The sequence below is a fragment of the Bombyx mori genome, chromosome 10 (assembly GCF_030269925.1).
Source record: "Bombyx mori chromosome 10, ASM3026992v2".
Lineage (NCBI taxonomy): Eukaryota > Metazoa > Arthropoda > Insecta > Lepidoptera > Bombycidae > Bombyx > Bombyx mori.
The window spans coordinates 12289119-12302414 of NC_085116.1; the positions used below are offsets into that span (position 1 = coordinate 12289119).

Below are 13296 nucleotides of genomic sequence, written 5' to 3' on the forward strand. Positions count from 1 at the left end.
ACTCTTTTGTCAGTCCCCTAGGCGAATTATTAGTTACATTTAAACAGCTAACACGTCATTCAGCAACGCGTGTACACTCCGTAGAAAAAATAACAGTTAACAACATGAAGCGTATTACAACACCTTCTTATGCACTATGTTACCACATCCTTTTGCCTTTTCGATTATCAGCCGAGCGATGAAAGTTTTTATTATGCAATCAACTTCAATCAATTATATTGATTCATACCTAAAATGACTGTTACGATTTGCCATCATGAAACTGTTAAGTCGTCCCTGACCACGAAAATCGTAAAGTGCCTATTCGAATAATAGAAAATAATATAAAGACTATTAAAAACGCGGATCAAACCGTAAAAGTAAAGTTAATTGTGTCTATGAAAACGAAGAAAGTAATACACATTTATTTATTCACATACGTTAATATTGCTAATCCGTATTCGATAATTCCTTCACACAAATTAAATCCCTTCAGTAACCAGAGATATCTTTAGCTTGTTGCAAAATAAAAATGGCTTTACTGTGACGTCCATGAGTGCCATCAGGCGGGCCATAAGCCATAGGCCTCGTTTGCCTAATAGGCAATAATAAAATAATACACCAAATCAACTTCGACTAATACCATTCAGGCTTCATACATAAAAAAAGAAAATATACTCAGGGACGTGCCGCGTTGTCCTAACTAATGATTCGAAATTCATATAGAGGGTATAACAGGAAAAAATATATACTCCCTACAATAACAGTATTCGAATAGATAGGGAGGCACGCTTTTACGGTTCATTAACTAAAACGGCGAAGTTGTTACCTAAACAGAAGACGAGAATTATTTAATTCGTTCAAGGTTTTTTTTGCGATCAATAAAATATGCGACATTGTGAATGTTTCTTTCTTTCTACCGCGTTGCGATCTTGTCGTGTGCGAAATTTTATGTTATTGGTGGTTGCGTCAATTGTGAACTCACACAGTTAGATAGCACCAGTTTGACTATTTCTGGAGAGAAGTAGCCATGGGCTCCATTCATAGTGTAGGACAGGCGATATTCAATGTAATTGAGACTTTGTTCAAACTTTTCATTAAAGGGCATTATTCATACAAGACATTGTCAATCTGTTTAATTTGTGTTAGGGCATTTTTTCTAATTAGTACCTATGTACAAAACTTTGCATTTATAATGTAACTTTGCATATATTTATTTCTTTCCTTAGATAATTCTTGTCCACCTGATGGAACTGGGTAAGAGACCGAGAAAAGCACACACATTCACCTGGCCCCAAGCTGGGATCCCAAATACGTTTAAATATATACATTTATAAATATTAAACATTCCAACAACAAGCAAACAAACTTGTTTATTGTTTGCCAGACGTGGGAATCATACAGACGAACCTCAGCCCAGAAACCAGGGACGCTAATTACTTGACATTAGTTACATATTGTCTTGTCACAATTAATTAAAATATTTTAAGAAGGCTATTTTACCTACAATTTTGTTTAGCGGTCAGCGGTTTCCTTTTACTGTATTTACAACTCACGTTCACAAACGTCCGAAATTTAAACGTATTTAGACCGCAATGTGTTTTTGTGCATATCTGTACTACGAACAGACTGGAAAGGCTTAACTATAACGTCAGGCCTCGAAATATTCGTACAAAAAGCCTTTGAAGAGCAGGCATTTTATCACTGTGACGTATCCTCAAAGCAGAATTACGTTAAAAGAATTTCAGACGCTCTTTCCGTTCGTTCTCGACAATTTAAACCTACACATTTGACATTATACCGTATCTCTACAACGCGTATCGTTTTATCAGAACAGTACTGGAGAAATTTTCAATTTAATAACTCAAAATTCTTTTGTACTTAAATTAAGGTTCTTCAAATAACAATTTTCATGTTTAACCTCAAAGAGAAATGTTTTAATCTCGACAAAGTTCAGCGTGAGTGTGTTCGCGGTCGTTGTCCGCTATCTATTATTCAAGGTGTGTTAGAAAGTTTAGTGTTTAGCAACTTGCTTCACGTACTCAAACGGAATAATGGAAAAGTGCACTTTTTTTTTAAAACGTAAACTGTTATTTAATTTTGTTACTATAATAAAACTTTTGTAGAATATTATTTGGATAATTTTCAGTTTTAACGTGACTTTGATGTTACTTGTAGATAATATCTCCTCGAAGATGTCTTATTTTTTTTTTTAAGGGATTTTATGACCTGGTAACTAAGACCTTTAAGTCCTGTCTTATTTTAGTTTTTATTCTTATTTTTATGAAAAATGACAAAATGGAGTGAAATGCAATGAATATGATTAATTTGAGACATTAATCAACTGGGATGAAATTAAATGACGGGATGATATGGGATGAAATATAAGTTCATTCGATTCACATCTATCTGATTTTTTCATTATTTCTGATCTGAAACTACACGCTCAGTTTTGAACTCAGCCATTTTCTGGTATAAAGAAAGACACGATCCGAGGGATATAGTAGTGGTCTTTACGTTAACCATTGCCCACCACCCTGCCTATTTCTGCCGTGAAGGAGCAGTGCGTTTCGGTTTGAAGGGCGGAGCAGCCGTTGTAAATATACTGAGATCTTAAAACTCATATCTCAAGGTGGGTGGCGGCATTTACGTTGTGGATGTCTATGGGCTCCAGTAATCACTTAACCAGATGGGCTGTGAGCTCGTCCATCCATCTACGCAATAAAAAAAAGACATGTTTTTTCTAGTGTAAGTCATCTTTATTCTGTGTAAAGTATACGTTTAATAATAATATATTAGGGGCTTACAGTATGAAAATGCCGAAAAATGCTGAAAAATTGAAATTGGTTTATTTTTCGTTTAACATATTTATTTAATCAAAATATCTACCGTTATTATCTATACATTACTGCCATCTAATAGGAAAGTCATTTATGCCTTTGCGATATAACTCTGGTGATCTAGATTCTACAAACTGTGTGAAATGATTTTGTACTGCCTCCTGGGGTAAAACTTTTTATCACGTAGAAAATTGTTCAAATCACGAAAAACATGGTAGTTGGAGCAAGGTCTGGCGAATATCTCGCAGAAGGAGGCGGCGGAACGGGAGAGGGAGAGCTCTTCTTCCCTCTCGGCGCCGTGCCGCCGCCGTCGGGCCGGGGGTCGGAGGAGGCCCCTATGAGGAGGCAGTCTCCTCCCGGTGATGGTCACGGGGCGACCTAAGAAGGTTGAGGCTGCGCCGCACGCTACCGTCACTCTAGCGCGCTGGCACCAGGAGGACGGGACGGCGCGTCGGCGGCTACGAACTGCGATGCGGTCGCATTTTCGTCGTCGCTGTCGTCGCCGAACATACTGTTGAAGAGCAACCCGGTCGGCGGTGTATCGCGTTCCGACCCGGCAGGCTGGTTCTGGCCCAGCGGGGTATCCCGGAACACCAGCGGCACCGCCCGGGCGGCCTGGTAGGGCCGCCGTACCGCGGAGACCGACGTCGTTAGTCGTCGACTATCGCCTCGACGACCCGTCGGTCGGGCGTCCTCGGGATGGCGCCGCGTGTCTGGTTGTAGTGTTGACGGCGGGAACCCCCCTACTCTGAACGGGTTCTAACCCCGGACGGAGATCGGACGTCGGGTGTAAGAGTGCAGGGGAGTCGTTTATTTGGTGGGCCCTAAAATCCTTGGGCCCGCGATTTGCTCTCAACACCTGCAGATCGTTGAGTCTCACATACCCCGCGCGCCCCCTAGGTGCGGGGACCTCGTAGGACGTTCGGCCCCCGGCCCGAAAAAAAAAAAAAGGTCTGGCGAATACGGAGTGTGACGAATGGTTTCTAATAGCAGTTCCTGTAGAGTTAAAACGGTTTCTCGTGCTGTATGAGGTCTCGCGTTATCATGGAGCAATAATGGTAAAGATCGATTCATGATGTATGTAAGGTGACTCGGATCGGCTTCCACCATCTCTTTCAATTCATTGTTATTCAAATATGTGGGCGGTCTTCCATGTCATTCCAGTCATTTCTTCAAATTAAAATTTCCATCAATAAAGCGTTTAAACCAAAATCGCACGGTGCGTTCATTAGCATTCCCCTCTCTAAGCGCAACATTGATATTGCAAACTGTTTCTGCAGCGTTAGTTCTCGAATTTCTCGACTCGAATTTTCGAACTATCCATCTTTCTTGTTTAAGTTGAATAAAAAAAAACAACTGAGTCTATAGTCGAATATTGCACATTTTTTAAAAGAAGAACCTCATAACACCATCTGAAAAAAGTTGAAACTTTTCATAAATCTCAAACCATGAAGTTTCTATGTCAATTCGAAGTACCTATTAGAATAAAACGGCAATTTCATACTTTATCTCCTATTATATACATATTATTATGTATATCTATTTAAATTTTGAGTGATGTCCGTACCTATATTTGAAAAAGAACAAACACTGAGTTTCTTACTGATTCTTTTCAGTGATAATACTTCATTCTAAATCCGCAGTAAAGTTATAATGCTTTCAAAGTGCCTCTGAAGATAGACTTCAATAAAAAACTTTTTGATTTCGTTTAACTTATTTAATATTTTAAATCTAATTAGAATATCTCTTAGAAAATAATTTCATTTAAAATGCGCATTTATGTTTTACTCTACTCAATATCCAAAAAGGAGTAGCTTGAACAGAATACAATCTTGTTCGTTCGATTTAAGATTTCTTTATTGATTCTTAACCGGAAAACACATCTTGCGTCAAATCTTCAGTATTCATTTTAGTTTTAAATAGATTTTATTTTTATTTTTATTGCTTAGATGTGTGGACGAGCTCACAGCCCACCTGGTGTTAAGTGGTTACTGGAGCCCATAGACATCTACAACGTAAATGCGCCACACACCTTGAGGTATAGTTCTAAGGTCTCAGTATAGTCACAACGGCTGCCCCACCCTTCAAACCGAAACGCATTACTGCTTCACGGCAGAAATAGGCGGGGCGGTGGTACCTACCCGTGCGGGCTCACAAGAGGTCCTACCACCAGTATAATTGTTGTAGATTGTCGAATGTATTATAAAAAAATATATACACTGGATTTTCTAACATATTTATTTGTCACAACCGTACGTACGTACGATTACGAGCACCGCAATTACCCGATGAAAACAAAACAGTCCTTAGGGTATATTGTTTGTTTCTTAGCAGCATTAAAATTGCAGCACTTATTCGTCTAAACAAACAAGCTAGTCATTGCATGCTCCTGACAAAAAGAATAAATGCTAAATACCGACAACGGTCTGTATTTTGTCGACTGCATTGTATTTTTAGTTTGCGTACCTTAACTTTGTGTTGTCGGCGGATAATTAAGTAAATTGTTTAGTATTTTGCCGTTTGCTCAAAGGGACTTTGAGAATATTCAAATCTGCGCCTTCAGTTAAGCTCATAAGGTATTTAATCGTGCTTAATATTTTATTTCACGAACAAGACCGAAGCTACGTGGTTTTCAAACGAAAGCTCCTTTTGTGAATAAAATAATACTTTTAAGAGCCGCTACCAAAAATCCTAATTACTACTTAGCGAATCGTTAGCAAAGTTGTACTAAAATCATATCTCAATTTTATTTAATTATTAAATATCAATCTCACTGTGTAATGGTGCTAATTACATTTTTATGTCGATACTTATGAGTGACGGGGACATTTTTGTTTCATTTATGTTTACCTGATGTTGCGTGGTTACCGGAATCCATAGAATATGAATATCTTCACCTATTCTTGAGACAAGTGACATATGAATCAGTCATAACGCTTTACCCAACCCTTCAAAACGGCATTCCAGGCTGTTCCTAGATAGAAATGGACAGTAATAGTACCCTAACCGAGCGCAATGTATAATTTTTGCGAATGTGTTTTTTATTACACGATGTTCTTTCATCGCGGAAGCTATTTATTTAAATGTTATGTAATTAAATACGTTTAATATTAGATAAAAATAAATGTGAACGCGGGATTTGAGCACTGGCATAGTAACAACTATCGCACTTGTACACTGGGTCTTATTTTTTAGGCCACGATAACGTCATTCGTCCACGTCCAGTCCAGTCACGTGCTCACACATACATTACTAATTTTATTTTACTTTCACTAAGGAAACATAGAGCTGGATACCAGGTGACATACAGCTGCCTTGAAATGCACTATCGTTCAATTAATTGATTAAATTTATTACGAAAGTGACTGATTAATAATTAAAGACTTACTAACTCTCAAAGTTTTGTCCCAGGCAGCACTCGCGAACATGTAGGGCCTATCCTTGTGGCATCTCAAAGCGCAAACTTGACCGAAGTGCATTCTCTGTAACTTCTTCGGTATAAACTGAAGACGGAGTTTGTGGACTTTGTAAGTCTGCTCTGTCTACGAAAACGTTTTCCAGTTAAGTTTATTAATAGCTTATTTTTAGGTAGTAAAATAAATATTTCAAAATTATGACAACTTAGCGGTAGGCAGCGGCTTGGCTCTACCCCTGGCATTGCTGAAGTCCATGGGCGACGGTAACCACTCACCATCAGGTGGGCCGTATGCCCGTCTGCCTACAAAGGCAATAAAAAAAATAAAAATAAAACTTCAGAACGTTTTTTTGAAAGAGTGGCGCGTCATGATAACTATCTTAACGCCGTCGTTCATAACATGTCGGAACCTCCGAATACACCCTCGGTACTATTATGTTCTCCAAGCACCGATCATTTTCGTATTCGACAATTTCTATCTTTGCTCGATTGTACAACCTACTGAATTTCTCGCCAGAACTTCTCGTGTTAACAAATTCTCTCAGGTTGAGCCTATTAATTCATAGCCCCTTAGGCTATCAGTGATTACTTATCAGCCTAAGCCTCGCCACAAGGACCGGTCCTGCGCTGCCCAGCCATCCAGCGGATCCCCGCGAACCTCAATAGATGGTCGGTCCATCTTGTAGGAAGCTTACCCACGGTACGTCTTCCGGTACGCGATCGCCACTCAAGAACTTTCTGGCCCCAACGGCCATCCGTTCTACGAGCAATGTGGCCTGCCCACTGCCACTTCAACGTCGCAATCCTTATTAACAGTGATTAGGTAGCGGAAAAAATCGAAATTACGTAGGCAGCGGCTCAATTCTGTACCTATCATTGCTGACGGCCATGAGTATTGGACCTCGTACCATCTCGTGTGACGTACACGTCGACGGGTGAAATTGAATGGCTATTTGGCTTAAGCGACATTTTTGTAACTTTACAGGAGAGCATTTGGAAATTAAAATTTGGAAAAAATATTATGAAAAAAAATCTTCAGTTATTTGAATGTTGGTAAACATAATTGGAGTTCACATAAAAAAAATTTTTTTTACTAGTTAATATAAAATTAAATAAGCCTTTAATTACAAAGATAAATGTGGCGTATTAACCGAAATGTCGCTTAAACCAAATAGCCTTTCACCCCTCTATAATATATGTATAATCGTCTGCATATGAAGGCAACAGAAATGCATTTTTTAAATAAATGTCTATGTTCTTGTTGCAGTAGAATTGTTTTATTTATTTACTTGGTTGATATAAACCCATATTTGTTTAATGAGATTTTGATATTTCCCTTGTTTGAAACACTTTGTGGTTAGCGTGACAAAGTCGAATTCATTACCTAAGTACCTGTGGTGACAGTTTCTACTTGAGGTGAAATCCGAAAGAAGGATAGCTCTTTAAGTTATTTACAATGTTATCAATATTAGTCATAAATATTCATTATAATCATTCATGTTAAAAAAATTATGTCATCACCCATTAGTTACCTACATACCTATTCTTTTAACGCTATGATTACTTTTACAATATTGTCACATAATAAATCGCATTACTGCTTTAAAGTTATTAATTACTAATTATTTTATTAATACGCACTACTACTACTACATATTTCTGATGACTAGTAAGCATTAGCAGTAGCTGCTATTGCGAACCAATTGTGACATTATCTTTATGTCTAAAGGCGGCATTTAGGTTTTGGTATCACTGGGCTCCAGTAACCGCCTAACATCAGATGGGTCGTCTACACATTAGTTCATTTACAATAATGTAATAAAATCTTCACTTATCGCTGGGATTGCATTACCTAATGTGATAGCTCCAAGGTTATAATAACAGTAGCAGTCGAAAAAAACCCGAAACTAATTGTAAGAAAGAATCTTGGACCAGAGTCCCGAATTCAAATGATCTAGGGCTCGTAAAATTGCAGCTATGTAAAATTTATTTGAGCAATAAACCGAGATTGGACCGTAACATTTTATTCGCGGTTTCGTCTACGCCTTCACGGTATTATATATGGTTCAAGCGGTCCCGAATTATACAGATTTATCATTCGTTAGGCCTTTTGTCACTGGGCTTTTGATTATTATCAAGCAGCGTTGTGCGTACTGCAATTCGTGAGATGAAACCGTACATTATGTTGTCTGGGACCGCCCAGGTTAGGAGAACCTAACGAGGTTGAATGAATGGATGTCACAGATAAAAATGCGAACTCATTTTTAATATTAATGGTATTAAAATTCACAAAATCAAGACAAAAATATGTCGCAAAAAGGAGACAATCTTTGCAGCAAAAAGTGGATCACTGAGTGTCTTTATTGCAATGGTAATAAAAGCGACAGTTGCAATTATTACCTATCCTGAACTACATATGTTAGACTCAAACAAAGAATAGAACTCTAAGCATTTAAATCGAATTATTTCATTTAAAGTAAATTTAGTATTATACTATATAATAATAAGGTTGTATGTTCCTCAGAAATGTGGGGTTCGTAGGATATTAAATACCAAGGATCAACATAACCGTACATGTACGGCCTTAGGGAATATTTCCTTAAGCAAAACATGAATCTATCTGGATGTCGTTTGAGTCAACGAGGGACTCACTCCACTATCCTTGGCTAACGGAAGTTGGAAGGCTGTGAGTATTTAGAATCGCATAGCCGTCAGGAAGAGCATGCAGTTACACGATAAGTTCTACCGGCTCTCACAGGGCCTGATGCAGACCAATTAGCTTCCGCGGCCTGATTACGATTCAGTATCTTCTTTGAAGAAACTAAAGGCTTGGTTTTTGCAATTACGGACGAATTTATCATGATGAACAACTACCGGAAATATACATACATATATTAAAAGGTAGGATGGTCGACATTTGTCGGGCATGTCACCGTCCAGAACAATCTATTAGACATATAGTTTCTGGGTGTTCTTGTTTTCCTAATGACGAGTACTTGCTTAGACATAACCAAGTGGCTAGGATTATTTATCAACAAATTGCCCAGAAATATGGTTTTGTTGATTCTGCTGTACCAATCTCAACCAGTTCTTAAAAATATATTAGCTATTACGCTCTACTGGGACATTGATTACGGCTAGGTCTATTGTTGCCAATAAGCTTGATATTGTGATATGGCGCGTATTGTGATGAGATTTCTCACTCCGAAGCCCTAACCACTGGTGGCTTATGTCGTAGACCAGCCGCAATCTATTTTATAGTGGTTTTTAAGAATAAATATTTCAATAATGTCTTTTTTTATATAATTTAATTTTAATTAGTAATTTAAATTAATGAAATTTAATTTTTTTTTAAATATAATAATAATAAGTATAGTGTAATAATCATACATTTAATGCATGATATTGGCTCGACTACACCAAACAAATACAAACCTAAAACATTCACTATTTATAAATATCAGATAAAGGACAAACAAGAAACAAAAACATTACTTACTTCTTGAGTCTCCATATCGTATACTTTTATTGAACTATCTCCGTAACCGACCGCCATTTTAGTTTGATCAGCGGTCAGACCGAGAGAAAGCGCAGGGGATCGCTCTGTCACAAGAAAAACTAGTTAATTCTTGTATAAGTGTCACACGCTGTAACAAAGTTTTTAACAATATTGTGTGTTATATCAAAACTTATAACAAAACCGATGTAGGTACACAATAACATACTTCAATTTTTCTGATACGATTACCAGAATTTACTTTGTATCAAATGCCTTGAACCAAACATTGGAATTTTGAAATGTTTGAAACGTTTCGAGATTGTTCAATTTTATTAATAAATACTGTAACAATAAATTTTAATAAATTTGAATTAAAAATAGTGTAAGAAAAATGATTTTGTTGTAAGAAATCGTGGGGCGCTTTTCAGGATATTATCAAAATAACCCTTCTACTCATAGCTGTTCATAAAATATTTATAACTACTGATACCATGCACCTCACGCTTTTTTTACAATAAAATAATTTTTTCTTACACAATTTTGTATTCAAATTTATTAAAATTTATTTTCAATTTTTAGTTGGATTTTCTATAAAAGCGTATTTTGTTAGTTTTTTTAAACTATTATTTATTTTTTACTTGTATTTAAGCTAATGAAGCTAATGAAGCTAATAAAAGCGTATTAAAAATATAAACGTAAATATGTATTTACATAACTGTCGGAGGATGAGATTATTTTTAGCTTTTCTACAATGAAACTCTCCTGTCCTAGTATAATATAACATAATATAAATCTATCACATTATTCATCAAAAGAATTGCTCTTACGGGTGATGAATGGTGTGGAATAAGATGATATCCCAGGACTTCCATAGAATTGCATGTTGAACGATTCTAGAGCAGGATCGGCTCTAATACAGAATAGTGGAGGTTCCTCTATTGGCGCCACAACCTAAGATTAGGTAGACGTATCAGATTTGGATTTGAGTAGATTAGGAAATTAATTAAACACGTTGCATTTTCCCGGGATATAGATATGTTTATGTCACTCTCTTGTCTATAAGCTAACATTGGATTTGTGGAACCGTTGGTATGTTAAATCACGGACCAGCAAAAATACCGTCGTATTTATATCACAAGCCATATAGCCAGCGTTGTACGAATCATGCCATATACTTTCAAGTATGTAGAATTGATGTAAATTTATTCCTAATTGAGAAAAATATTAATGTACACGTATTACGTAATTTTTAGTAAAAATACATACATATTCGTTCGTACCTTAGACTTAGATTTAAAGCAAAGCAATAATGTTAAATTTACCGGCAACATTTAAAAACTAACTTTCAAATATTCATATGAACGTAATAAGTTTCATTGACAATATTTTTGTGAACTGTGAATAAAGCTGAGAATTTCGCTTGCGATAAATAATTCAATTCTGCATTCGACGGAATAAAATTACTTCAGAGAAGTACGAGAGGACTGAGTGGATCTAGCTAGAGCTTTGTTGGTGAACGATTCCCGATGGACCTAAGTGGTAAATTCATTTTACTTAGTTTCATACATAGAACTCGTGGCGCTAAGATACTGAAGGCATCAAAAGAGTTCGCAAATATTTTATTTTTAACATGTAGATACATTTTTGTTCAATATACGAATAAACAAAATCTTTGATAGCAACTTTACGAAACATCGGGAGAATTTCGAATAAATAAAAAAATCATCGAATATTTAATTGTGAGCTTTGGTGTTTCTCGACCATGGAACTGCCGTCGTTTTTTTTTTTGTTGTTTAAATGTGTGGACGAGCTTACAGTCTACCTGGTGTTAAGTGGTAACTGGAGCCCATAGACATCTACAACGTAAATGCGCCACCCACCTTGAGATATAAGTTCTAAGGTCTCGGTATAGTTACAACGGCTGCCCTACCCTTCAAACCGAAACGCATTACTGCTTCACGGCAGAAATAGGCGAGTTGGTGGTACCTACCCGCGCGGACTTACAAGAGGTCCTACCACTAGTAATTACTCAAATTATAATTTGGCGGGTTTCATTTTTATTACACGATGTTATTCCTTCACTGTGAAAGTCAATCGTGAACATTTGTTGAGTACGTATTTCATTAGAAAAATTGGTACGGGCCTGAGATTCCACAACTACCACCAATCAAAAATTTATAACGTACGTTGGGTATTTCGATCCTGTAAATTGCACCGTCCATACAAGCAGCGTAGCAAACTCTTTCTTCGACCATGCTGTATTCAATGGCGTACACTGGCTTGGGCGGAAACTGCACATTTCTCAATGTACATAGCACTGTACCTGTACTACCGTGGCGCATCTATAAATAGTAAATTATTAAAATTAAAAACGGAACAAATAACATATTGTACATTTTGCTACCTGGAATTTTGTGTTATTGGCCAGGAATCAGCAACATTCCTAATCAATCCTAAGGTATTTAATAATAAATTAATTTATACTGAGGTTCCGAATAACACAGTGGTCTTATGGAATAGACTCATTAGATGTTCTCATTATCCCCATTCGATAAAAAACACCGTTCAACTCTTACGCACTTACGCTTTCCTTGTTAATCACACATATTATTATAATAACTTAAACATCTATTTGTAAAAACATATCTGTTAGTTTTGGGCAGACTCCTAGTTGGGCACAGTAGTTTACTACTACTGCATTGTAGATAAAAATATGTGAAATGAGAGCTCGTCTCGCCCAGGCTTCTGTCCAATTATGCTTAGTCTGGGCAGAATTAAACGAATTTTCATTTCATTCTTCTCTTCTGCAGCTGAGCGCAATAGGTCTTGTTATTTCTATCTCCCAATTTAACACACTCCGAAGAACAGTGTATGACCGCCTATGATGCTAGCTAAGGCATGCCTTCGTCAGTACAACCTAGCAGTATAGCTTCTAATTCCAAAGCTGTTGATCCACGGTAATTATCGGCAGTGGACATGTCACAAGTACGCACGAGCATTTTAACTGAATCTACCGTAACAATAATGGATTCACTTGAAAGGTGAAGTAGCTTCTGTGTCAATGTAATTGAGAATTCAATCTTCACTGAAATCCATTGAAAGAATTACGTCATGTTTATCTTGTACTCCAGTGGTAACTTAACTTCGGGTGAGTAAGTAAAGTCGTATGACTATCTTAAAAAAAACGCTACAGTACAAATACAATGACAATGGAAATTGAACTAAAAAAACTCAAGGTAAATTTTGTTCTAATGCATAATTTTCTACGCATAAAGGAATTCTGAATACCTGAATTAAGCCTGATGAATGTCCTACAATAACATGAGATCCGCTTGGAGAATACTGTAGAGTCGTAATATAGCCATTTTCCGTGAAGTACCATCTATTATAAGTAATATTATTCGCGGTACCTTTTAAAAATTTAGCAAAATTATCTTGAATCCAAGCGTAGACTTTCTTTTCTTTTAATCTCGTTTTATGAAAAAGTGGATACCAAATTACGGGATTTTCTTCATTTTTATAATGATATTTAATGTTTTTAATGTATTCCGAAAGAACTTCAT

The 13296-nt window shown here is 36.8% G+C and overlaps 1 protein-coding gene across 9 annotated transcripts in view; it reads right to left on the reverse strand.

Moving 5' to 3' along the window:
• LOC101744306 (uncharacterized) overlaps window positions 1-13296 on the reverse strand; it is a 29392-nt gene that overhangs the window by 13395 nt on the left and 2701 nt on the right. For 5 of the 9 annotated variants that reach the window (XM_021353496.3, XM_062670685.1, XM_062670686.1 and 2 more), the window contains 4 exons: window positions 11920-12075; window positions 10561-10684; window positions 9734-9837; window positions 6212-6361 (listed from right to left, as the gene is read on the reverse strand). In XM_021353496.3, the coding sequence (XP_021209171.1) occupies window positions 6212-6361; window positions 9734-9837; window positions 10561-10684; window positions 11920-12075 (534 nt within the window). Of the gene's footprint in view, window positions 1-6207; window positions 6362-9733; window positions 9838-10560; window positions 10685-11919; window positions 12076-13021; window positions 13144-13296 lie in introns of all 9 variants that reach the window. The other 4 variants (XM_062670687.1, XM_021353494.3, XM_021353495.3 and 1 more) reach the window with 3 other exon arrangements.